Source organism: Chelonoidis abingdonii, chromosome 11 (genome assembly GCF_003597395.2).
Source record: "Chelonoidis abingdonii isolate Lonesome George chromosome 11, CheloAbing_2.0, whole genome shotgun sequence".
Classification (NCBI taxonomy): Eukaryota; Metazoa; Chordata; order Testudines; family Testudinidae; genus Chelonoidis; species Chelonoidis abingdonii.
In genome coordinates, this window is record NC_133779.1 from 37,711,852 (window position 1) to 37,738,388 (window position 26,537).

The 26,537-nt window shown below is 56.2% G+C and overlaps 2 protein-coding genes across 2 annotated transcripts in view; both read right to left on the reverse strand.

The window, feature by feature from the left end:
* RNF126 (ring finger protein 126) overlaps nucleotides 1-26,537 on the reverse strand; it is a 395,779-nt gene that overhangs the window by 311,724 nt on the left and 57,518 nt on the right. The window lies entirely within an intron of this gene.
* POLRMT (RNA polymerase mitochondrial) overlaps nucleotides 12,367-26,537 on the reverse strand; it is a 33,263-nt gene continuing 19,092 nt past the window's right edge. Inside the window, exons 11-21 of the mRNA XM_032783081.2 lie at nucleotides 26,346-26,468; nucleotides 22,898-23,020; nucleotides 21,513-21,692; nucleotides 20,585-20,671; nucleotides 20,000-20,113; nucleotides 18,693-18,745; nucleotides 17,997-18,095; nucleotides 17,614-17,686; nucleotides 16,877-16,968; nucleotides 16,178-16,251; nucleotides 12,367-13,657 (exon numbers count right to left, since the gene is read on the reverse strand). Coding sequence (XP_032638972.1) covers nucleotides 13,608-13,657; nucleotides 16,178-16,251; nucleotides 16,877-16,968; nucleotides 17,614-17,686; nucleotides 17,997-18,095; nucleotides 18,693-18,745; nucleotides 20,000-20,113; nucleotides 20,585-20,671; nucleotides 21,513-21,692; nucleotides 22,898-23,020; nucleotides 26,346-26,468 — 1,068 coding nt within the window. The 3' untranslated portion in view covers nucleotides 12,367-13,607. The remainder of the gene's footprint in view (nucleotides 13,658-16,177; nucleotides 16,252-16,876; nucleotides 16,969-17,613; nucleotides 17,687-17,996; nucleotides 18,096-18,692; nucleotides 18,746-19,999; nucleotides 20,114-20,584; nucleotides 20,672-21,512; nucleotides 21,693-22,897; nucleotides 23,021-26,345; nucleotides 26,469-26,537) is intronic.

A 26,537-nucleotide genomic window follows, 5' to 3' on the forward strand; every position in this document is an offset into this window, starting at 1 on the left:
TTGTCCCCGCACCCCCCTCTGCTTCCCCCCCAGCGCCTTGCCTCATCCCCACCCTCCCCTTTGCTCCCCCCCAGCGCCTCGTCTCGTCCCCGCACTCCCTGCTTCCCCCCAGCGCGTCGTCTCGTATCCACCCCCGCTCTCTGCTCCCCCCAACGCCTCGCCTCGTCCCCACCCTCCCCTCTGCTCCCTCCCAGCGCCTCGCCTCATCTCCCCGCCCCCTTTGGCATCAGAGGCAGAGAGGAGGGGATCTCTTCCCCCCAGGGGCTAGTACAATCCCTAACCCCACTTCCAGCCTGGGTCCCCCCCGGGTCCCATCAGCCCCCACCCCAATCCCTTTGCCTACACCTCCCTCACTGTGTTCCAAGGAGCGGCCTCCAGCCTCTGCTGCCTAGCCTGGGGAGGGGAGGCCCCCGTTCCCATCTCGCTCGCCGAGTCTTTTCTAAATAGAAAAAATCAACTCTGAGCTGCTCAACACCCCTCCCCTTTGCCTTCTTCTCCCATCCTCCCCCCACATAATTTCACGGGCAGAGTGAGGGACCAGCCGTTCGAGTCCCTGGTTCTGGCCCAACTTGCTGTGTGGTTTTGGGCAAGTCGCCTCACCTCTCTGTGCCTCGGTTTCCCCATCTGTAAAATGGAGATAATACTTACCTATGTCACAGCACGAGGAGTTAGGAACTAAAGTGCTTTGCGAGCCTTGCAACAGAGACGGGCAAAGTATTATTTATTTATTTATTAGCATCCCTGCGCTCTGCTGTCCCCTCTCCTCACCTTCCCAGGGCACAGCTGCCTGGTGCCTCCATTCTAGCTGGTTCCTGCAGTCAACAGGACTTGAACTGAGGACAGTTGAAAGCCTGGAGCCAGCCCTCGTGGGCACCAACACCCCCTCTCCCATGGGACAGTCCAGGGTCCTGATCTATCGGTGGGCCCCACATGCCCCCTCTGGGATGCTGGCACTGCAGCTGTCATAGACGGGCGAGCCGTGTGCTCAGCCCCGAGCAGGATCTGCATCTGGATCCCTTCCTTGCTGTCCCTGCAGTGCCATCAATTCACATACCAGCCTCTGTGAGAGGCTGCTACGTGACACTGAAGGTAAGTGAGCCCTGGGCATGAGGGGGTCGGGGATGTGAAGAGAGGAGGGTTGACTTTGGGAACTCCTGGCAGAGCAGAGAGGCGGCTGGGCACCATCTCTGGGGGTGGCTGCCCCCTCTTGACATTGGCACTTTGCAACCTGGGCGGCTGTTTGTTTTTCAAGTGCAATATTGAAACGGAAAGCGCTGGGCTCGGCGAACGTGGTCCGTTCCCTCCTGCTACCCTCATCATTGCAATAAGCCAGCGGACACAAATACTACTCAGCCCCTAGCACGGCCCCTGGCCTGCAGGATGCTGGGGCTGTGTGTGGGGTGCAGGAGCAAAGCCCCTTTCAGCGGGGGCTCCTGCTTTGTCCTCCAAAAGCTAATTCCCGAGCGAGCTTCCATCGTGCTGGGGGGAGCAAAATCCCTGTTAGCTTAGTAAGAAAGGACATGAGGCTAGGGTTGTGTTGTTGATGAATCCAGAGCACGTTGGCAGTGGGCCCCCACTTCCCATCAGCCCCTCGATTTGGGGGCTACACCTGCCAAGGGGACAGCATTAGAGGCAAGGTCAAATGGCCCTGCCCTCCACAGCCAAACACCCAACTTGGGAGAACTTGGGCCCAAACTTGTCAGCTTGAGCCCATCGCTGTAGCTGAAGCGCAAGGTGTGTGTGTGTGCGCGCACGCGCGCGGGGGGGGGGGGGAGGGGTTACCACATCTTGCCAGGACCAGCTGCCCCTGCCCTTCCAGCTGCCTCCCAGTGTTTAGCGCCACCCAGTGTCTGTGGTGTCTGCATGTGTGTGTCCGTGTCTCGCCATTGGGCCTGCTGTGTGCGTCTTTCGTCCCGTGTGCGTCTGTATATGTGGGGAGGTGTCTCATTGTCTGCATCTGGAAGGCAGGGGTTGTTGGGGGGGGGGGGAGCAGAAGCTGGTTGAGGGCCAGGTGGGGGAGGGCAGGAATTAGCCCTGGGTGTGGGTGTTTCTCCTGCTCTCCAGGTACAGGGCTGGAATTCAGCTGCCACAGCCCGGGGCTGGTAGGGGGAAGATCTCACACTCACTGATTTCCCCCCTGAGAGGTATCAGGGCTGCTCCTTTCTCTAGCCTGGCCTCCCTAGTGGAGACAGAACTGACTGCGCAGGTGTCACTCGTGGAGGTGTGGGATCAATCAGCCTATATCTGGCTCCCAACAGCAGAGGCACCAGGCCTTGCCCCACCCTTTCCCCTGCTGCCAGGGCCCCTAAACGTGTTCTGCCACCCTGGCGCTGGGCTCAGCGGCACCGCTGCGGTAGGGACCAGCCTGCCAAAGTCAGCTCAGCCTAGGGGAGAAGGGGCTCGCGCCACCCAATCTCTTGGGTTACCTGGATTCCTACCAGGTAAGGCGCTGTGGGGAGGGAAACTGCAGAACGGAGAGTGAGCAGGGGCTGGTGCAGCTGCACAGGGACTTGCTGCCGGGTTGCCCAGTAACCAGCCCAGCTCTCCCCTCCTTAGAGCCAGGGGTACCCATCCGACTGCATTTTGTGAAGGCTCCCCACGGCACATGTTCCCTGAAATCTCAGACTCAGGACGGTTCACCTGAGCAGAAGCAGGTGCTAATTTTTCTCCCCTTAAAGGGAATCTGAAGAGCACAGTCCCAGGAGGTTTCTTAACGTCCGGGGCAAAGGACTGGGATTGACTTTGGTGTTGCAGGAAGAGTGTCTGGTTTTCTAGTCCAGCAGGAGTTGAGCGTTGAGGAAAGGGATGGTCCTTCTAGTGCTCTTCTTGCCTTTGATTTGAGTTTGTTGCACAGGTGCGTTGGTGCTTCGTGCATGAAGTTTTTGTGCACGGTTCCCTTAGGATGACGCTGGGGCACGGAGGTGGGCAGGGCATGGCCCGGATGGCCATTTTTAAGCGTTTTCAAAAGCAAAAGCTGGCGTGGCAGGCTCCAGCCTGCAGGGGCTGTGACCTCCTGGCAGGGGTTTGGGGGAAAGCAAGCCCTGTCCTGGCACTGACGCGATGGGGGACAGGGAGCGAAAAGCTGGGGCTGGGGGGGCAGCACAACCCCTGGGCCTGCTGAGTAGTATTTGTGTCATGCCTGGCTGGCGCTGAGGGGTTCTTGCTTTAATCCTCAGCATCTGATTCACAGCGGACAAGGCAAGGACCGGACCACCGGACGTGTTTCTTATTATCGATACTTCTTCCTAAGATCCTTATGATGCTAATGTAGCCGGTACCTTTTCTAAGGCAGAGGCAGGTGCGCTGTGTATGCTAACGCCTGTATTCCTAGCATCCTTGCGCCTTTCATGGTGAATGTATAACCGATAACGGGCCGCGGGGTGACAAGAGCCACTCCAAGCGCCTCGGAGCTTTGTGGCACTGGCGGCTGTTTCCGGTGGAGAATCCACCTGTTTTTCATCCAGACCATCCTGTGCAATAAACTTGACAGCACTGACAGAGCTACGCCAGAGTCCGTCTCTTTTCACTGCCGCCCGTCATCTTTGCATGGGCCGTCTCGTCCCCGGCCTCTCCTTGTCTCCGCTCCAGCTGGCGGCAATGCCCCTGCTTCTCTCTATCCCTCTCCTCCCCCCAGGCCTGCTGCAACAGTTCCCACCCTGCCACCTCCAAGTGCAGCTCAGAAAAAGGAAGGCCATTGCTCCCAGCTCAGCAGAGCGCTCTGGCTCTGCAGAGGAGCAGCCCCAATTGCAGCCTTTCCCGGCAGGAGGTGCTGCAGGAAGCAGGGAAGGAGCTCCTAGTTACTCCTGGCCTGGCCCCTCTCAGAAGCCAGGGCCAGCTGGGACTGTCCCTCTGCATGTCTCTCCAGCTCTGTTGCCAAGTGGAGATGTTAAACAGACTCAGTTTGAGGATTTTTGAATCTAAAGAAAGCCCCAGGGCGGCTTGTGCAGCCATGGTACGTAGCGCTGTGCCTGTTGCAACATCTGCATTTGGTTTAGACCCCACTGGTCCAAGACCTCCTGTATCCTCCACCCACACAGGGGTGCACTGTTCCCCACTCCCAACTCCATGGCTACACAGGCCAGTCTCATCCCCTCCTGTAGACCGCAGCTCCTAGCTGCCAAGGCCAAGGGTGAAGCCCAGGCTGACTCCTCCATAGCCCAGGCCAGACACTCGTCCCTCAGATCCTATGACCCGGGCACCTACTTGCCAGGGTGCAGGAACTGTTTGTATCATAGGGGTGCTGAGAGCCACTGACCCAAACTAAACTCTGCCGAGACTGGCAGCCACACCCCTTCTTCCGAGCAGCCCCTTGGCACGCTGAGGGGGTAACGCCAAGCAGCACGAAAGCAGCAGCCAGCTGGCGGGGAAGGAGGCAGGGGAGTCCATGGCATCGCCAGGGCAAAGGAAAGTTGAGCCTTAACTCCTGGGCCAACATCTCCAAAGACAAATGCACCCGTCTCCAGCGGGGATCCCAGCAAGGCGAGCCCATTTCCCCCCTCCCCCTTGAGAAAAGCTGGGGGGACTAGTCTGACCCTCCTCCCATCTTGTTCAATTTGATTCTTCCAGCAGGACAGGGAAAAAAAAAAAAACAAGAGAAGCAGCTGCAATCTCTGGCCTGAGGAAGTGAAGGGTGATTAAGGTGGCTCTTGTTCCTAATGGCTTCTCGGGCTTATTAACACCCACTTGCGTTGGTGGGTCCTTTATCCGCTCCCCCCAGCTTTTAGCAGGCTGCGTTATCTCTGCCAGGGAAGGTAATTAATATCCAATCCCATCCAGGCCCGTGCACACTGTGACACTCGGCTCTCCCCCCAGCCCACGGGCTCCATGTGGTTCTGTGGTTTAATAGCCCCCTCCCTTATCCGAGTCCAGCCAGCTGCAGAAGCAGCATCAGCGCGCAGAACTTGTCAGAGGCCGCAGCAGCTTCCATGCGGCTCAGCTGCAAGGTCGTTCCAAGGGCAGCTCTGTGCTGCGCAGAATGCGAACACCTCTCCTGCCGCATGGGGCATGCAGCCGGGGAGACGACAGCAATGTGGAACAAGCCCCCCCCCACCACCACCACCACTCACACAGTGCTGGGAAATGGGACCCGAGCTTCAGAAGCAGCTCAGGCCTTTGTTTGATCACCTGAAGGGCCAGCCCCACCCTGGCTGAGGAGTCGCCATCCTCCTGCGCTGAAAAAGAGACACTGTCTCACAGTGGTGAAGCAAACAAGGCTGTTCCATGCTGGGGGAGGGGGTGGCTCACTGTAACCCCCCAGCCATCGTGTTGCCTGTCACACAACGTCCTCCCCTTCTCCAGCACCTGCCATAGAAAGCCAACATCTTTCCCCAAGGTTAATGACAGTTCACAAGGTTTTTAGCCCCATGTTGCAGATGGAGAAACTGAGGCAGGGAGCCTCATAGAAATGGAGGCCTGAAAGGCACCTCGCTAAGTCAGCCTGCACCAAGGCAGGATGAAGGAGGGGATGTGTCTTGGTCTCCAAATTAGGACACAGAGCTGGGAATAGAAACTAGCCCCCATTACCCCCCCACACCCCCAGTGCAGGGAAGAGAACCCAAGAGTCCAGAGGCCCAAGTCACCTCCCTGCTCTTACTACTCAACCACATTCTCCACCCGGTGCCAGGAACAGAACACAGGAGTCCTGACTCCCACTTCTTCCCCCCTTCCTGCTCAGCAAGGCTGATCTCCTGCATGGCCCGGGCCAGAGAGCAGCCCACGCACAACACCTGGAGCAGAGCATTTAAACAAACAGCCAATCTTGAGCTGAAAAGCAGCAGAGATGATGAAGCCGCCTCACCCCATGGTCCCAGGGGTCAATTACTCTCCTCCTTAAACATTTATTTCCAATCTTGGTTCCCCCACCCCACCCCCCGGCCTCACACATTTCCCACAGCAGGAGGGGGCGCTGCAGTGCCCAGCTCTGCATCCCAGCCCCTGAGTAGCTCATGAGGGCAGGGGCAGCACTTCAGAGGAAAGGAACCATCGCAGCAGCGGGACCTGACAGGTGACACCGTCTGGGCCTTTGGAAAAAAACAAACCAGAAAAACACTGCCAGCACCCGCTCCCAAACAGGCGCGCCACTGCGCTCGACCAGGCTAGGGCAGGCGAACCATTAGAATAAGAACAGCTGGACTAATGCTGCCTGGAATGTACTTTGTTCCGTTATTTGGCAAGCGCAGGTTCATTTCAATTATTCATGATGCTTCACCACATCCCAAGTAAACAACCTGGTTCAGGCACTGTGAGCTCAGCACTGGGGAGGCCCTGGCCACTGCGAGCTGAGACCTGACAAATCCAGGCTCTCCCCAAGAGCAATGGAGGCTCTATCCCTGAACCTCTGTGCTCCCCATCTTTTGGAGCTGGGCAGGTCTCCACCCAGCCCCTAGCTTAAACCAGAGCAGCCTTGGGGCTGCTGCAATCTGCGGCCCTGGAAAGCAGAGAATAACCACAGCGCACAGAACTCTTCCCATGCCCCCAACACACCCGCTACACCAGAGGCTGGGAGTAGGGCCAGCACCTGTTGTGGGTCAGCTGGGGATGACCTCTGGGCATAAGATCATCTCAGGGGGTCATTTCCACCCACTTTAAGGGCCCTTGATGCTACCAGAGCAATGCAAAAGCGGCTGTCCTGAAGAACACACAGTCTGTCCTGTTTGCTGGTCAGTCTGTGTGTGAATTAGGGGGCGCAGGGATTAGCAAGGTTCCACTCTGCCTCCCAGAGGACAGTGGGGGCGGGGGGGAAAAGAAAAGATTCATTGGTACCTGGCACCGAAAGGCTAATGCTATGGATGGGGAATTGCTCCCAGCGCAGGAGCGTGGCAGGGGAAAGTGTGACTCAGTAGCACTGCGGCGTTGATCCTGGGGGGGTAGGTGGACTGGTGTGACTCACAGGTACCCACTCAGCTCAGAAGAGATTTCACTGGAGGCGTTCCCCTTTCAAGAGGCAGTTCCAGCCAGAAAAGTGACAAATATAAAACCATCTCACCATCTTACTCCACAGCCTCACCTCCTATCCAGCGGGCTGTACTGACACACCCATCCGCCTTCCTCACGCAGCTCAGAGCTCCGGCCTGGCTGCAGATCTTAGAAGCAGAACATGATGGCCACAGCCAGACTGTCAGATCCCAGCTGGAGTTTGAACTAGAACAATCAGCTTTGAAATGAAGCTGCCAGCTACCGAGAGGCAAGATGGCTGCGCAGTTAAGGCACTTAGTCACCATTCAGAGGAGCCAGGGTCAATTCCACCACTCTTGTACTGACTCCTTGGGCAAGTCACTGGGCTGCTCTGTGCCTCAGTTTCCCCACCTGTAACATGGAGACAGGGATACTTACCTCTGTGGCAAGGGAACAAGTCTGGTGGGGACCACAGGGTAATTAACAACAAATTAGAGTCCTAGTCATTGCTACACCCAAAACTTGTCTCCCTTCAGCACCCCATAACGGGGTCTGAGACAGAAGTAAGATGGAGTTTCACTAGTCACTTTCCTTCCCACTGCAGCAGAATCTTGCTCAGCTCATCATCTCCCTCCCTCAACCTGTGTGAGCTATGACTGAACAAGAGCGCACGACAGGGAGGTTTCATCTCCCTTCCTGTGACAAAACATGCTACAAAACACTTGCCGGGAGACGCAGAAGGAGTGTAAATAATTAAAACTTAACTTCATTTGTCAGATACAGGAAGGCTGAGCATTTCAGGAAGGTGGCGACCTTGCTCCCACCATCTCATCAGCTCACAAGTTCAGTCATTTGCACCAGATCCTCTCGCACCCCCAGGGCTGCTGCAGAGAAAGGAGGCACTAGAGAGCCAGTCACAGTCCCAGAAGGGTGATGCATGGGGGTTGGAAGGGCACCGCCCTTGCCAAGCACAGAGCTTGTTCCAAGAGGCCTTTGCTCCTGCTGCTTACCCGGGTGCTGATCTGGCCCCTTGCATCACAGGGGTGAGCTGCGCACAGTCAGCGACACCACCCCCCACCAGGAAGAAGGGAGGTGTCATGGACAGGGCCCTACCAAAGTCATGGCCATGAAAAACACGTCACGGACCATGAAATCTGGTCTTTCGTGTGCTTTTTACCCTCCACTATACAGAGGTCACAGGGAGACCAGCCTCTCAAACTGGGGCTCCTGACCCAAAAGGGCATTGTGTGTGTGGGGTGTCACAAGGTTAATTGGGGGGGGGGGGGCTGCAGTATTGCCACCCTTACTTATGTGCTGACTTCAAAGCTGGGCAGCTGGAGAGTGGCAGCGGCTGGCTGGGAGCCCAGCTCTGATGGCAGCGCCACCAGCAGCAGCGTGGAAGTAAGGGTAGCAGTACCACGACCCCCCCACCCCCACAATTCTTTTTTTGGGTCAGGACCCCTATAATTACAACACCATGAAATTTCAGATATAAATGGCATGATTTCAGCTATTTACGACTTTTACAATCCTATGGCTGTGATGTTGACGACAATGGGCGGTGAATTTGGCAGGACCCTGTTGGAGATGACGTGACGCACCCAAAGTGACATGGAGGGCATGTCTCCACTGCAGCTGAAGACTAAGGGGCTGTTTCATTACAGGGCACATGTCCAGGGGATTGGGCTGGAGAACAGGCGGTAGGACCCCAGCTGGTGCGAGGGTCCGGAGCCCGGAAGTCTATACCACAATGAAACAGCTGTAGCCTGAGTACGGTGAGGTGGTGAACCGGCTGTCAGCAATGGGACAAGGCTTCACAGCAACAGCAGGCGGGACCTTTCCCTTGGCCAGCTCCCACCTCCCCGCTTGCGATGCTGCCGCGCATTCGCTATTCCCCTCCCCTTCGGCCCTGATCCATTCCCAGCAGAGCCCCCAGTGCGCTCAGGCCTGGGATTCCTAAGACCAAGGCTCCAGCTGCCCACGGCCCCTGCCCTCAATCACCGTCATATCCTGGCTGAACCCCGGCTTAACTAATGATGCTCTGCAGCCCTAGATATCTCCCTGCTGTGCTGTCAATCAGAGGAGTGATCCTTCCCTCACGGCCTAATGTTGCCACATCCCACCCCAGCATGGGCTGCAATTTACTTGCAGTGGAGTCCTTCTTACAGGGAGAGTCCATGGAGCATTTCTGAGCCTCCAAGATAGATACAATTAAACCCAAGACTGCAACTTCCCTTCCCTAGCCCGGACAATTCACAGCCTCATGATAAGGGCTGCTGGGCACAGAATCAGAACCAACTGCTTCAAGGACAAAAAAACCTCTCACGACGGTTTGGGGCATTTGTTCAGCACAAACCAGAGGGGAAAGCGCCACCTCCTGTGGCACCTGGCTGTTCCTTGGAGGTCTCCCATCCAGTCCCCTCACCGCCCCCATCCTGGGGAGGTTGAGCTCAGCACAGTCTGACTGTGGCATGACAGGCCTCCACTTTCAACCCAGCCCTCTGCCAGGCCTCTGATGAGCTGAGATCCCTGGACCTTGGCTTGGCTTTGGGATCAGCCCTGGAAAAGGCCCATTTCCAAGGTGCAAAGAGCAACGAGGCTGCTAAGCTCGGAGGGAGAGCGTGAGAAAGTCTTCGCCTCCCCTGCAGCACACACTCCCCTCGCCCCACACAGCTTCCTGCCTCCAAGCCTGATCCAAAGCTCATCAGCGTCAGCTGGAGACTTTCCAATGACTTCCCAGGGCTTTGGTGCCTAAGCCCCTGGTTGCTCTTGACTGGGGCTGTCTAGTCCCCGCTGCTCACCAAGGTAGGTGGTGCGACATGGGGCCTAAGGAGCTCACCAGCTCACTGCAGCCCAGAGCATCAAAGCCACATCCCACAGCAGCCACGACTGCCCCTGGCCAGGTTCAAGCAGCTGGCTGAGAAGCGATACCCTCCGCATCCCACTACCATGGCCCCAGGGAGGGATCTGTGCCAGCTGCGAACAGGCCCAAGCAGGGCTGAGGGCAGCAAAGGGCTTGCATCACTCAGCTGGGGAGGACAGCCAGCCAGATGCAGAAATATCCTTGGCAGAGGAGATGCGCTCAGTTACACACCCTTCGAGGGGGAGAACGATTCAGGAGCTGGTCCCCCACCAGTATCTTTAGCCTTTCTCCATAGAACGGAAGAGAGACGCCCATGACTACCCTCCAGCCGGGCTCTCCTGCCACCTCCATGCTGGCATCTGTGCTTGCCCTTCATTTCCTCATGCAGCCCCCTCCACCCGCGAGATTCACGCTGAGTGTACCCAGCACAGTCATCGGCGGCTCCCCTTTCAGTGCAGCCTGCTGAGATGCAGAGCTCCGGCTCTTGGCTGGCATCTGCAGGGCCCCCCCACAGCTCCAACATGCCAGCCAAAGAACAAACAGAACAGCCCTCCATCTCTCAGATCTCCATGCACGGCTGCTTGCGCAGCTGAGGAGCAGACAGTGATTCCCAGGCACTCAGCTTCTCACCTGTAAGCATCAAGCTGGCAACTTGCTCCCCTCCCCGGGCAAGGCCAAAGAGCGGCCGCATCCTACAGCTTGGTTTCTCACCAGCCTCTGCCACGCCTGCAGACTCAGTGCACCCACTGCTGGTCATGATGGGAGAGGTTAACACGCTGATTACGAGAGAGGAACTGTCCTCTGGATCACACCAGGAATCACAGATTATTAGGGTTGGAAGGGACCTCAGAAGTCATCTAGTCCAACCCCCTGCTGCTCAAAAGGGGACCCATCCCCAAATGGCCCCTCAAGGATTGAGCTCACAACCCTGGGTTTAGCAGGCCAATGCTCAAACCACTGAGCTATCAAGCCAATAATGGCCAAGATTAGCTGATTCAGAGGCAAGTAGTAGCCAATTACAGAATAATCAGCCCCCAGGATCCTCCTGACCCCGCCACTGTTAGAGGTAGGCTTAAGCCCTGAAGCATGAATACTTACATCCCCTTCCAGAACATTCACTACTGTCTGTGCACAGTCTTGTTCTCTCAAGGGCTGATCCCTTTTTTGAATCCCAAAGAGCAGGACCCATCCCTCATTAACCCCCCTAGAAGCCTAGGCAGAATCTAGGGCCAATTGGAAGCAGAGCTGCTGGTGTTATTAGCAACAGGTGCAAATCTCTTAATTAGCTCAAAACCGCACACCTGTAAAGCCAGACTTGAAGGGCATTAAATGGCACATGGCTTTGGCTTCTGGAGGAAAAGGAAAAAAACCAAAGTAACTCCAGGTCAAGTAAGAGCAAGGAAATTAAGCAGCAGCCAAGCCGGGTCTGTCAGCGAGCTGCCTGCACCAGACCAGAGGTGACAAGGGTAGGGTGCGCCTGGAAAAGGGACATGAGAGGAGTTGGGCCCTGTGAAACGTCATTGACCAGCTCAGCTCATCAGAGGCCTGGCAAAGGGACGGGTTGAAAGTGGAGGCCTGTCATGCTGCAGTCAGACTGAGCTCAACCTCCCCAGGATGGGGGCGGCGAGGGCACTGGATGGGAGACCTCCAAGGAACAGCCAGGTGCCGCGGGAGGTGGCGCTCTCCCCTCTGGTTTGTGCTGAACGGACGCCCCAAACCGTCGGCAGATACTGGAGGCAACAGGCCTCAATCTCAGAGTCTGAAGCCACTCAGGCTGCAGGTGTAATGACCCTTTAAGGCCCCCTGAGGTTGCTGGGGTAAGCAGGAAGAGGCCTTGGCATAACTGAGAATCAGGCCCAAAGCCCAGATTCACGTCTAGCCACGAGATACCTTCCGTGGTAGCAGAGAGGGGTCTTGGCTGGGTTCCTTACCCCTGCTGAGTCAGTCGCTGCTTGGTAAAGGCAGCCCCTAGGCGTACACACCCCTGCAGTAGATCGGGGGCAGCCAACCTGCGGCTCTTCAGAAGTTACATACGGCTCCTTGTACAGGCACCGACTCCGGGGCTGGAGCTACAGGCACCAACTTTCCAATGTGCCAGGGGGGCTCACTGCTCAGCCCCTGGCTCTGCCATAGCCCTGCCCCCTCCCCTGAGCCTGCCATGTCGTCACCCCTTCCCCCTCCCCCCAGAGCCTCCTGCACACCGGGTAACAGCTGATCGGGAGGGCGGGGGAGGCACTGATGCTGATACATTATTACAGCTCTTTGACCATGTACAGTGATAAATTCTGGCTCCATCTCAGGCTCAGGCTGCCCACCCCTTCAGGAGACGGTACACACCGCCACACAGTGCTGTCTGCAGAGCAGCCCAGCGATAAGGTAGCAGACTGAGTAAGAAGCCCTGGGTTCTATATTTCTGCCACTGATCTCCCTGCTCTGTGCCTCAGTCTCCCCTGCCACCCTTTCTCTCTTCCATTGACCCTGTCAGCTCCTCAGTGTAGGGACGTGCTCTCACTGTGCAGCGCTGGACCCAACCAGCCCTGAACTCAGCGAGGGCCTCTAGACGCCACCAGAATACAAACACATTTGCTAACAAAGCAGCCCCGACTGGAGACGTTTCAAAGGGCTTTAATGTACGGTGCTCCACCCGCCCCACCGGAAACCATGCAGCCGAATCTTCAATATCCCAGAAAACAAGACCCCGCTGGAAAGTGCCCAGTGAGACTCTGCGTACCAGGGAGAGAGGGTGAATCAGTACGGGAGGCTTCTCTGGACTCCAGTAGTGACTGGCTTCCCCCAGTGCAGAATAACCACTACCCTGGGGAGGCGCATCTCCCCAGAAGCCATCTCCCCCCTTCACTCTGCTAGAGAAAAGGAACAGAAAGAGTGAGGGGCTGAGTGCCGCACTGGGGGCAACCCCAGCAAAGTCCTACGCAGCTGCAGAGACCAGGGCCGGGCAGGTTCTCACTCCCCAGTCAAGTGGTTATTCAGCAGCTTATTGGCCAAGAATCCTAAAGCACTCTGGGGCCTTTGGTTGTAGGATGCTGCTGTCCCTGGAGTTCTCTGGCTCGCTCGGCTAGCCTGCAAAGGCGCCATCAGAGCTACTGGCGCAGGTATCCAGTGAAGAGAGGTGTCTCACCAGGATCCTAGACCCATGGCCCCCTTCACTCCGCAGACCGACAGCGCTCCGGCCTGGCGTGGGTGTGGGTGACCTAGATGGTGCTCAAAGCCAGGCCTAGAGGGCTCCGTCTCCCTGGACGCATGGGGTAGTGAGCGGGGGTGAGAGGCCAGATCGATTGGCCTAGAGCACCTGAGTTACCAGCAGCAAACGGGGGCCCCTTGCTGAGACTCAATTGTGTGAGGCTGAGGTCGCAGGGAATGCCAGTCCCCAATCAGCCCCTTGCCTTCCACCTTAGTTTGGGGCCAGAGGCTCCCGGTGAACGAAGCAACCTCGTCTTTGAGTCAGCGTCGGCGATCCCCCGACGCCAGGGATCTCTAGCTCTGCACAGAGGTAGGAGCGGGAAAGCTGGGCTGGCGAGAACCATACAAAGGCAGCGCCACGCCCCTCCTGGCACAAGTGAAAGCAGAGATCCTACTTCCTAGTGAAGCCACATGCTCCTACTCTCCAGGTAGGGTCCGTTTCCACAGCGGAGAGGCTGACGCAGCCCCTGTGGGAATTGCACTGTGCCAGCTGTCTGCTGTGCCCCCAGGACAAGGTGCTGGACACAGTCTCCCCTTGTTCTCTACGGGGGGTGCTGCGAGCCAGGTCCCACCCTGGACTCGGCTGGCTGGCACCACTGGTCCAATTAGCCAGCGTTCGATAGACAGTCCAGGGCCTTGCTCGGGGTCCGTTTCAGCTGAAGAAATACGTAGATTCCTTCACCTTCTGCAGGTCAAAGTCACCTGGAGGGGAAGAAGGAGCAGAGGGAAGGTCAGCGCGGGGGCTGCACAGGTTGGAGACAGGGGGCATCTCTTAGCATTCTAGGAGACAGGATTCAACTACGTGCTCTGGCTTAACCACAAGATACGGGCTGGATGAGCTTCTCTGGCTCGTGTTATGCAGGCACTCAGATTAGACGATCCCATTGGCCCTGGCAGCCTTAAATTCTAGGTTACACCCCGTCCCCCACAAACTCTGCATGAGCCCCCCACTCCAGGGAGGAGTGAGCAGCAAGATACATATTGCAGCCCCTTTGCTGCAATCAGCCTGACTCTCCCTGACCCCACCCCAGGGGGCCCACACCACTCACAGGACCCTTCCTACTGCCCGGCCCATTCCCTGAGGCAGAGGGTTGGGGGGGGGGGAAGGGGAGGAGGAGCTAGGACGCCCACCCTAGGACATGTTATCCCCCCTCTTAGGCTGTGGTGGGTGCAATGCTGGACAGCTTCAGTACCGGGGCAAGGATGCTTCTAGCTTTGCGTGGACCAGGCCTTGCCGAAGAACCAGTGAGGGACAGACAGTGGGTCAGGACAAGGGCCCTTTGCTTGGTGACCTCTGATTATCTATGCAAGCTAGTTAGGTTCTGCTCTGCAGCTGGTCTGGGCTCGCACGGCAAGTTGGATGCCAGGGTGGGAGCCAAAGGCAGCTTGCTGTGCGGGGGGTTATGTCCTACCAGGGCGGAGAGGGGACCCCACAGATGAAGTCACCTCAGCCTTTGAAAACTGGGGTCTGATTGCAGCTCTCGGGGCACCTGAGAACTGCAGCAGCATGTCTGCCCCGCACGCAGTAAAAACCAGCCCTGCCTGATCGCCAGGGCTGCCTCAGCAATGGCTGAGTTAGAGTCATCCCAAAAGGAAAGCTTCACCCGCCACTGAAATGCAGCCACCTCTGGGGGCAGTGGGTGGCAGCTGTGTAACAGCGAGCGGCAATGCTACTTTCTCCCACCTTCTCCTGTGGAGACTTGGAAAATGTAGAGACGCCCATCTAGGGATTAAGGGAACTAAACGAATTGCCTTACTCCCGCTGCATGAGTATCAGCCGCATCTCGGCAATCGCCATCCCATGTGCCTAATGTCTATCCCTGGTACGATGTCTCATTTGTGGCAAATCCGAATGTTTGGAGAAAAGCAACAAGACGTATTAAGGCACTGGGGAGACTGTCTTCCAGGGGGAGAAGAAACAAGCAAAACTCTGCCTAAGGGGGGTGCTGGGGAGGGGAAACGGAGGAACATGCTCAATTGAGAACCACTGGCAGACGCACACTCCAAGGAAGCAGAGCGATCCCTTAGGCTGGCACGGGGCAACAGGGCGGAACTGACAGGGGAAAACAGCGTCTCAGGAAATGCTTCGAGATTTCCCAGACCGCAGGATTAGCTCTCAAGGGACGGGGTAGGAGTCCCCTCCTGGGACATTTACATCTAGACTGGACAGGGTGCTGGAAAACGTACAATAGGAAAATCCTGCTGTGGCTCTAGGTGAACCCAAAAGGTTTACATGTGTCTAATATGTCATAGGGAACCCAGCTACCTACTCCCCTGGCCCCATCGCCGGAGCACCTCAGCAGCCCCAGATATTTACCAGTCTCTCCCCCACCCACGGGGAAGCTGTGGGTACCATTCTCATTTCAGAGTGGCTACAGAAGCCCAGAGATGAAGCGACTTGCCCAGCGTCACACAGCGAGTGCATGGTGGAACCAAGAACTGAGCCAGCCCAGCGCCTCAACCACAGCACCAGCCTTCCTGCCCGTGCCCCTAGCTACGAAGAGCAAAACCCCACGGGGGAGTTCCAGGGAGGCAGGGTGCAGGTTCTCTCATCCACAGGGCAGCCAGCCGTGCATCCACTCCAACCTCGGGACAGGGACCGGGAGGAGATTCTGCTGGAGTGGGCGGGACTGGCAGCCAGACACAGGGAAGATAGTGATGCTCACCCAGCCTTCCTGGCAGCGCGAGACAGATCCCTGGGGATCAAGCGAGCTCCTGAGTAGGATCCGGCAGGCTAAGGTGTGTCTACACTACCAGCACTACAGAGGTACCGCTGCAGCCCTGCCACTGTTCTACAGACACTTGTTGCAGAGACAGAAAGGGTTACCCCACCCCGAGAGGCAGTAGCTAGTTGACGGAAGAATAATTTTATTGACCTAGCTGTGTCTACACTGGGGCTTAGCTACATCTCTCCAGCACCGGAGCTAGGTCAACCTACATTTAAGGCATAGACCAAGCCTCTGTCTCTGTCACCTCTCAAGCACAGCACCATGCCCTGTCTCGTAGGTTCCTCCTGCCCATTGCGGGATGAACTCAAAGACACTGGTCATTAGAAACATGGCTACTGCTGGGGAAGGGCTGGGGGCCGGCTCATTCCAATCACTCACGTCAGAGGGCTCAACCCTGGGAGCCGCCCCTGGGAACCAGCTCCAGAGGGAAGTGTTTGGCCAGTGCCTAGCATTCACGGGTGGCCCGGAGGCACTATCATCATAACAACAATACCTGTCTCAGGAACCTTGGACAGCAGCTCCACCAGCTTCTTGTGTTCGAGGGACTTCTTATCCCTCCACTCAGCCCTGGGTCAAAAAACGCCACGACAAAAAGGGGCGTTAAACAGGAATGTGAACCCTTCCTGCTCCCAGCCTGACTCTCACACATCTCCTGTGCAGTCTGTGGGCACGTGGCTCTGAGCCAAGGGGGCGGTGACAGGTCCCCAGTGTCAAAGGAACCACCAGACCAGCTTCAAGATAAGACTCTCCCTATGTGACCGCTTGAGCATTAAGTATCTTCCTGTGCTCCATGTTATCTCAGTATCGGTCTTTGGTGCCTAGCCACCCCCATCTGGCCGGAGTATCTGAGCACCTGCCAACCTTCACAGAGTAACTGCACTCAGAGCCCCTCTGAGGCAGGGCAATGATCTCAGCCTCCTTTGCAGATGGGGAGCTGAGGCCCAGAGAGACATGCCCAAGGTCACACGGGGAGTCTGTGGCAGAGCAGGGGATTGAACCCAGGCTAGCTGTAGCCTAGCTCGCTAACCACTGGGCCATCCTTGTCCTATAGCGGCCCAGAGGCAGCCAGAGGAAGGATACTGTGGACAGGCTCCAAGCCGGAGGCTGTGGGGCTGCGTAACTTACACAGCACAATCAACAAAGGAAGTCCCCTTAAGGAGCCCCAGAGAGGGCGGGTGAGCTGGGTACTTACAGAGAGTCAGTGCAATATTTCTGCAGCATGAACCTGGACAGATCCTGCAGAATGGGCTGGCTGTGCAACTCCACAAACTGCTCTCGACACACCTGGCAGCGCATGGAGGTCACACGTGAGTGGAATACAATAGCATGCACCCCCCTCACCCCAAGACAAATTCCATTTAGACCTATTCTCACCGGGCTGACGGTGGGGTGCACCTGCAGAGCACAGAGCACAGCGAGGGGTTGCGGGTCAAGGGCTGTCAGCTGAGCTGGAGGGAAGCCTGGGGCTAACACCCCAGGAAGGGCTGTGCATTACGAGCAAGGGGCAATGGCAGAGCTATGTGCCTGGGGAGCCCAAGGCTGGGGGCAGGGGGCTGCGGGTCGAGGGCTGGGAACGGAGGGAAGCCCGGGGCTAACACCCCAGGAAGGGCCGTGCATGACAAGCGAGGGGCAATGGCAGAGCTACATGTCTGCAAAGCCCAGGGCTGGGGGCTGCGGGCTGGGACTGAGGGGCATCAGCAGGTGCCATCTTGGCACTCTGTCTTTTGCAGGTGCGTTGCCTTGGTCACCAACAGCCAATCAGACTACATGGTGGGGAGGGAAAGGAGACCCACGTAATTGGGGCAGGGGCAGGGGCAGGGGCAGGAGACGCTTTTCAGAGCCAGGGACAGGGGCCAGCACCTGGTGAGCCCCCTGGTGCTGGGTCAGTGAAAGAGGCTCTGCTCACACGGGGGTGGAGCTGGGCTCTACCTGGTTCATGACATCCACCGTCAGTGCGTGGGTCCAGTAGCAGTCATGGACCGAGACGAACGTCAGGCCCCGTCTGAAAGGCAGCAGAGCAGCTGGGTCAGGTGTTGCCTGCACAGACTCTCCCTCTTCTCTGATGTCAGCCCAGGCCCTGCCTCGGCAGCCAAATCCTCCTGCTGGCACCAGCACAGGGGCCTCCGTGAGCTGCCATCCCTTGTGGCACTGCCTAGTGCCCTGGGCACAGCACCTCCCTGATCGCAGGCCCATGGGGGGAGGGGCTGCCAGCTGGAGGAGCAGGGCTGGACCCCGGCAGGGGCAGCTCAACCCTGCGGATTTGCCTCCATCAGTGCTAGAGTAGCCCCAAGGATGCCCTGAGGCGGCCCTACCTGTGGCAGTGCAGTGCCGTCAGCATCATGTGCGTGGAGTCCAGCGAGTGGATGAAGTTAGGTGGGAAGGCATTCTTCTGCTTCATCGTATCCGGTTTCCTGCAGCGGAGCACGGAACAGTCAGACAGCCCGGCTGCCCACCATGGCCAGAGGCGGGAGGCAGAGTGCCCAGGACCTGCTGTCAGGGTAACGCAAACCAGGACTGCACGCTCGGAGGGGACTGGATCCAGTGGGCAGAGTACAGGTGGGATGGAGCCTGGGCTGCATTCCCTGGGGTGACGGGAGCTCTGGGGCTGCCCCCCCCCCGACCCATGGACACAAGGGAGCAGGTGGCAGATGCTGCCCTCTCCAGGAATCCCACGCCGGGTGCTACGGCCCTACACCCCCAGCGCTGTCCACGGACGCTGCTGGATTCCCTCTGGACCTTCCTCCCTTGCCACCCCCTATGCCTACTGGGCAGCATGAGGTAAGGAAAGCAGGAGCGTGTGAGTACCCGCAGCAGCCCTGACCAGTGCCTGTCTCTCCTCTGTGGGCTCAGCTGCTAAGCTCTGCTGATGGGAGGGTTTTGTCTCCAAACTGCCTGGAGGTGAGGGCTCCCCCATCTCCAGGCTACACCGGGGCGGGGCGGGGGAATCACTCAGCCTGAGGGGAAAGGAACACAGAGTCTGCACCGAGCACTCGCAGTCTGGTACTTACTGGTTGGCGTCAAAGCGCACGTTCAGACTCAGGGTTTGCATGGTGCTGTTCAGCTAGAGAGGGAGAGATACAGAGACCAGACTCAGCTGCAGAGAGACACAATCACCCATTGCCAGAGAGTCCCAGGCACGCCACCCTTGGAGAGTGGCTCATGCCAGCAATAGGTGCCGAGCATGCGTTGTGCAGAGCCTAGGACCAGGACTGGCCCGGCCAGCTCCCAGGGCTTGGAGCCCATGGCCAGATTAGAACAGCCTACTTCAGATCTTTGCAAGTGGGCAGGAGCCGTCATCCTGCTGACTAGCATGATTCCCGGAAGGAGTCCGGCGGCTAGGCTCACCGGCTCCCAGGCTCCCTGACTTTAAAGGCCTTTATCTCACCAGCAGAACTGGGAAATGCAGCAGAACAAATCAGTGGCTTGGAGACAGGCAGGCTGCCCTGAACTGCCCCATAACTGCTGGGACGTGGTGTGCCAGTGGCTAGGAGACGGGGTAGACTGTGTGTGCAGTTGGGCAAGCAGGAATCTGTTTCCCTGCTGATGTGCCGGAAAATTGCCCACGTCGGCACCATGTGAGGGTCTCGTCATCGAGCCTTCGGGGAGCCGTGGTTACTCGCCAGCTCCACTACTCTTAAATAACATCCTGACTTCGTCCTGCTGACTCACCCTTCAGCCCCCCAAGGATGCTGGCTCCGCTGTTGGCCCCACCCCAGAGCTGATTCATCCCTGCACGTCAGTGCTCATACAAGCCCCCTCTGGTCTCTTCCTCTCAGGGACAAACTCCTCCCACTTCCAAGAATCTCAGTTGCTGAATTAGTCAGGTGGAGCGGGAGGGAGAGAGCTGCTGAGATGACTAGACTGACTATGGGAAGGAGGAAGGGGATCAGCGAGGATGAGTGTGGGACCGGAGCGAGAGTGAGTCACATGAACCCTTAGGAACCACTTCCCATCCTGTTTCTCTGCCTCATGCTGGGCTCACCTCCTGGAGTCCAAATGATTAATTACCCTGGTGAGTCAGCAGGAAGGGGGGAGAGAGAGCGGCCTGACACCATACCCATCCCTCACAAACCCTCCTACGGGAGACTTCACTGTACTACGGGCATGTATAACACAACTAGATTCAGCACCCCCGCTGGCTGGAGCCTGCCCAGCATGGTACCCACACATACACAGGCTGGAGACTTCGCCACGCTGCCCCTTAATGCCCTCGGTCCAAGGCGGTGGTTGGCAGGGCGTCAGTCTAGATCCCCATGTTCCATACCCAGGTCCCAGCTCACAAGCTGCCGGTACCTCTGCTCCCCTTGGCACTCACCACTGTGGACTTGGCCCGATGGTACGGCTGCACGATGGGGAGGCCCAGCGGGGTAACCCACTCCACCGTGTTCCCGGACTTGGCGATGAGCCGGGCGCTCTCCGTCAGCCAGATCTGCAGGGACAGACTGGAGTGAGCAGCTTCCACAGAGCACTGACTCAGCGGGCCACGAGCCCTGGAGGCTCCAGGGGTTCTAAGGACAGATTCATCCCATAACGTCCCCACCCACCATGGATGGCACAACACCCTCCAGCCCCATCCCCCGGGGGAGTCATTCCACCTGGATGGGAGTCAGGAATGCTCCTTGAGGCTAGGATCCCACAGAGACCTGCTGCTTGAGATGCTGGATCTAGTGGTCCCGATTCACTTCCTGAGCAGGGCTGGCATTAGAGATTGGGCTGTATTCCCCGGGGTGATGGGAGGAGACAATCTCTAGGGGCTGCTGTCCCCCCGCTCCTCTGCCTTTAGCACTCCCAGGAGCTCTGCGGCGCTGCTCTCCCAGCACACAGGGAAGCCAGAAGAGGAGGGGAGAGAGGGGAAAAGCAGGAAGGATAGAGAGAGGGAGAAAAGGAGCAGGGATCTTACCTGGATCTCTCGAGTCCCTGAGAACATCTCCTTGAGGCTGCTGAACACTTGCTGGACGAGGTAATGTGACGCCTCCCAGACATACTCCTGTGTGGATCAGAGACAGGGTGAGGGGCTCCCCTTGGGAGAAGTGGGAGTCCCTGTGATGAAGGCATGCCTGCCTTCTCACCCGAAGGACCACAGCCGGGATGAGCCGCTGCTAACGCGTCTCCCTCCCCTCCAGGGTTACCGCCTCACAGAACCTGTCTTCACACCTGGGCTAGCTGAGACCCAAGATCTCGCTGCAAGTCAGCGGAGCCAGGAATCCGAACCCTGATCTGGCTGACGAGTGGGTGGAGAGGAAGCTGAGCTCTGGCACTTAACACGACTCTCCTCTCCCATGGGAGGAGGGCCAAGTCACTGGGCACCCTGCCGGCCTCTGCGCTGCGTTACTGGCCATGTAAGTAACAGGGACTACAAGCCACTGAGAAGTGCCGAGGGGAACCCTCTGCTCTGCAGGAGATGCCATTAGCCCAGCCCAGACACCAGCAGGCTGCAAGGAGACAGACATCTGGGAGTTTGGGGAGCCAATACGACCCCCCGAGGGAGCAGAACAGTCTCTTATTGTACAAGACACCAGCGGAGGCCTATGACTGTCAGAGAGGCTGGGCAACAGATGACAATGCTGGAAACCAAAGGGACAGGATACAGCTGACTGAAGAATCCTCCCCATCCTGCGAAAGGCAGAGAAAGGGGCTCCCATTCCACCCCACTCGCTGAATCCCCTGCCCTGGATCTAGCCTAGCAGGACCCAGAGGGCAGGGCAGCGCCAGGGAGGAGGAAAAGGGAAATATCTCCACAGGGAAACAGGCACTTCACAAAACTCAGCCAGGCACCAGTGGCAGCAGCCACAGACAAGACAGAGGGGAAGCCGGGGTGGACGTCCTACCTGTGGGAAGCCGTCGATCTCCTTGAGCCGCTTCTCTATCTGCAGCCTCCCTCCGTACCTGGTGACGCCATAGACCACTGTCATCACTGTCTGCTTCACCACCTTGCGGCTGATGAAGCCGTCCAGGACCTGGGCGACCTTCATGCCCTCCTGGGCATCCTGCTTCCGGAATTCTTCTACCTAGGGCAGCGTGGAGATGAACCAAGGGGGAGATGCCATGATCCTGCCGCCGCTGAATCAAGACCTGCCTACCCTCCTGAGGTCCCTTCCAATCCTGATATTCTATGATAGGAATAGGGTCATCGAGGGAGCCCCAGAGCCCAGCTGGGCTGCACCCCCTCTACACAGACTGTGGAGAAACCAATCCAAGACCACTAGTTTGCACTAGGAAACGCCCCCCTACACGACAGACACTGTGGCCCATGCCAGCCACCCTGGATAACAGAGGCCACTAGCTGAGGAACTAGGGAGTTTCTGGACCACAGAGACACCAGCTCAGGGCACTGGTATTGTGATACGGAGCCTTTGCACCCCTATGCTGGCACAGCACCCAATGGCTGTCAGGTGCACCATGTAGCAGAGTGGATTGAGCACTGGACCAAGCCTTGGTAGACCAGGGTTCTGTTCCTGGCTCTGCCAGTGACCCTCTGGGTGAGCCGCTCTCTGTGCCTCGGTTTCCTCATCTGAAAACGGGATAACGATATTTGACCTTGGTGATCCACAGATGAAAAGCTCTAGATAACAGCTAAGGATAATTTCTGTGTGTGGAAAGAATGTGGCAGGTCTCAGTCCAGTTCCCAGCAGGCCGATTTCATATTGCAAAACATGCCAAGAAAACCCCAGTCTCTGAAGAGAGGCCAAGGACTGAATGTGCCATGGAGATCAGTTTCCCATGTTGCCCAAAAGAAAGACAATTCCCCACCTATGTGCTGGCCAGGTGCTAGCAACTCAAGTGGAGCATCTCCCTGCTGCTTGGAGACCCTGTCTCACCAAATCCCCATCTGCACATGGGCAAACCCTGGGCAAACCCAGACAGAAGTAGCATGGGGATAGTTTAGGGCTTGGGGATTTCTCAATCACAGCTCCTTCTCTGTCTACTGTGATCACACCCTCCCCTTTTCTAGCACAATCTCAGCTGGATTTTCACTGTGGCCACAGCAGTGCTTCCCTCTAGGGGAGAGAGGGACAGTCCGGCGCTGGATTCCAATCAGCTAATGTCTACTGAGTCTGCTACATGCATAGTGCCGTCTATCTCAGCCTCTCCTCTCCCCCAGAGGACAGGAACTGCATCATCCTGCTCGGGGACACTGACCACCAGCTCCACGGTGGATCCACACAGAGGGGTGAACTGTAGGGACCTGCCAGGGTTACCGGCGCTGTCTCACCTGCTGGGCCACTCTGCTGTACACGTCCTGGGGGCTGTCACATGGCATCAGGTTGACCGAGGTGGCGCCGATGACGTCACGCCCCAGCGCGGCGTAGTGCTGCAGCCCGTTGCAAGAGCCATCCTGCGAGCAGGAAGAATGGAGGGTGGGACTGAGAGCCTGGCAATTTAAAGGGGCAATGCCTGGTTAAAAACCAAGGCTGAGATTTTCAGTGAAGCCTAAGGGAGTTAGGCACCCAATTCCCACTGACTTTCTCATGCTCTCACCAATGTCACTGGAAACTGCTCAGGAGAGAAGAATTTTTTTTGCTGACTTTGCACCGTTTTTGCTTTTTTACTTTTTCCAGCAGGGACAAAGGACTTATTGGTTTCTCTTTCACCTCCCGTCTGTGTCACAGTCTGAGTCTCAGGCACTAGCCTGATGCTGCAATGATGGGGTTGCAAACATGGCATGGGACGTTTATAAAATCAGCCCCCCTCTCTACTCACAGTAAGTTTTCACTGGAATTAAAAAATAAAAATGATATAGAACAATAATTAAAATGTTTCCTTTTTTTGTTTGTATTCTAGGAGCACCATTGTGCTAGGGGCTGTACAAACATAGTAAGAGGCAGTCCAGAAGAGCTTACAACTGAAGTAGATATGAGACAAAAAAGGTGGGAGGGGAGACCGACCCAGAGAAGGGCAGGGAATTGCCCAAGGTCTCACAACCCGTCCATGGTAGTGCCAGGAATAGACACCAGGGTTCCAGACTCCCAGACCAGTGCTCGAGCCACTGGGCCAGGCTGCCCCATCTCTGTTGCTTGGAAAGCCTTCCTGAAACCAAAGAGGCATTTGAGCCAGAGTTTTGCTCCAGATCTCAGCTCTCCCGAAACTCTGGGGTGTTCAACTCTGAGGGTTTGGTTGGGCCCCCACCAAACCTACCATCGACCTGTCCCAAGCATGGCACTGCAGTCTAGGTGACCGGACAGATGCTCCACTGAGCAATCTCCCACAACAGCCAGATCGCCAGCTGCCGGGGGGCCTAGGTCAGCCTGGGACAACACGGACAAAACCATGCCTGGTGTGAACCAAGCAAGGGAGGGAGGGGGAGAGAGTTAAAATGCAACAGGCAGGTGGATAAAAATCTATGTTTTTGAAAACAAAATTTTTAAAACTGATTTTTCTTATTTTATTTAAACAACAACATTTTCTTTAAAAAAAATAAACCTGTTTAAAATGAAATCTGAATTTAATACAAAATATGTTAAGGCCTAAATTTATTATAATCTTTTAAAGCATTTAAATAAAAAAAATATGCTGAATCCATGAGCCTCTACCAAAAACTTTGCGTTAAAGGTTGCTTTTCTGTATAAAGAAAGAATCAAAGGCAATAAACATCCAACTTCGGAAGTCAAACTTTATAAATATGGTACAAAAGATCCATGTAAGTAACTTAGGAGACTCTCATTTTCAAGAGACTTAGGTGAGTAAGATTTTAAGCTCCAGTCACTTTCATTTAGGCTTATTTGAACATTTTCCCAGGCTGACCTGAAATAATCAGTTTAGTTCACTGACTGTGGTTAATCCCTCTGTTTAATAAACCATTTAGTTGAAAATCTGAAACATGTTTTGATAAGAGAAGTTTATCAGTCCAAAACATTTAAGAGTGTGAATGTTTATATGCTGTTGTGTGTTTCATTACATTCCAGTTACCATCCTAACACAGCTTGACACAAATCATGAGGAAAAAGTTAATTACCTAGTAACTAAGCAATGTGTTATTCCCCATTTCCTAACATATTAAAAATGTTCAATTAATAAGAGTCTGAAAATGTTAAGCTGTATAATTGGTTAAATAAATGTATTTTTCTAGCGGTCCCTAACAGGTAGAAAATAGATGTTCCAAATCCAATGTAAAGGCTCTGTTTAGCTGTAAATCAACATGTTTTAATGGTTATCTCAAGCAATGAGAACGCACTTCTTTTTTAGAAAAAGAAAAGCTGATTCAAATTGCTGACTTAAATCGAGCCTTTCTGCCAGGTGCTTTCAATCAATCCACCCTGCAACACATACTTTGAACCTTGATGCTCAATACCCTCCCACCACTCCTGCTACAGTGTCTATATTGAGGGGGACTGAAGCCACCAGGAGAAAGGACCACCCTGTCCCACCTCTGCAGAGAGGTGAAACGGGATCCACAGGCCCATGGCAGCTGTGCTCCCACGTTAGAACGGCTTCTGTCAACGGGAGGTTGATGGGTCAGCTGTTAAGTGACTCCCAGCACCTCTGCTTGATCTTTGATTTTCCATTCCGCCCCCATCCCCATAGGCTTTCGCTGTCACACCGAGATCCGAGTCATTAGGGTTAGTTTCTGACACACACTCCCCCTGGACCATCCAGCCTCTAAGGGGAGAAACACAGACACCTCTTGCAGGGAAATGTTAACGACGAGGTCTCTCTGATGACACAGGCCTTTGCCAGATGCACTCTGGCTGTGCTGACAATGCTGCCTGAGGGAATGGAGCTGGGCAAAAGGACTGGGCTAAGGTTAATGAGACCAACTGATCCTTTCTGCCGCAGCTCCTCTCTGGATGGTAAGGGCAGCCCCTGCTAGCAAGGAGGCAGCATGAGTAGACCAAACTCAGGGTTATTCTGCTTCCACTGCCCAGTCGGGCCTGGTCGTGCTGTGAGCACGAAGCACTTGGACTCGCATCATTTAGCGCAGCAGGAGCTATCTCTGCCCTCATCCAGAGTCAGGCTTTCATCCTTCCAGCCAGCAGAGCTGCTCTGCTCCAGCCCTCAGACCAGATGAGCAAGGACCCAGAACAGCTGACATAAGCCCTCTGGCTACAGCCTAGGAGAGAGACACACCCATACACCCTCCCCCCACCCCGGGCATATACCAAGCAGTTGCAGTGCCTTTCAGAGACTGCAGCCACGACTGCTATCCGCAGCAAGCCTGCCTGATCCAAAGCAACACGGGGTCAGGCTGGATTCTATTCCCAGCTCTGCTACAAACTCATGGGGGAGTCACTTCAGCTTTGTGACTCAGTTTCCCCATCTGCACAGCATAGTTAGTGATGCTTCCCTACCCCGCAGGAGTGTGTAGAGAGACTGAATCTACAGATCCTTGTGAGAGGTTTAGAGACTATGGGGATGGCAGCCATACAAATACCCAGATAACAGGCCTGGCAGCTAATGAGGAAGAGACCAGGGATTTGTGCACTCTGATCCTTCCCGTCTATACCCTGGAACGGGAAGCACTGGAAAGTGGCCTGGTCCTTGTCATGGGGAGCAAATTAGGGTCTGTTTCCTTACAGGTCGAACCCAAGCACCACTGCAGTTCCAACAGCCTTTGTGACCCAGAGCCTCCCACATCTCTCTGCTCTCTCCCTGCAGAGTTTCTGTTAGCTCCCCAAGCTCTCTGCCCCATGTAGGAGGAATCCAGAAGTCCCCAGGCCCTTTACCTGATGAATGGGGAAGTGAGAGATGTAGGCTGTGGGGTCCGGCGATCTCAAAGCCTTGGCTATCTCCATGCAGCACGCCAAGGCCTGCCAGGGTTCATCAGTGTCCATCCACCACTTTCTGCCCTGGGGGGGGGGGGGGGGAAGAGCATCTCAGCACTAGAGTAGAAGAGCCCCTGGGTACTGAACTGGGTC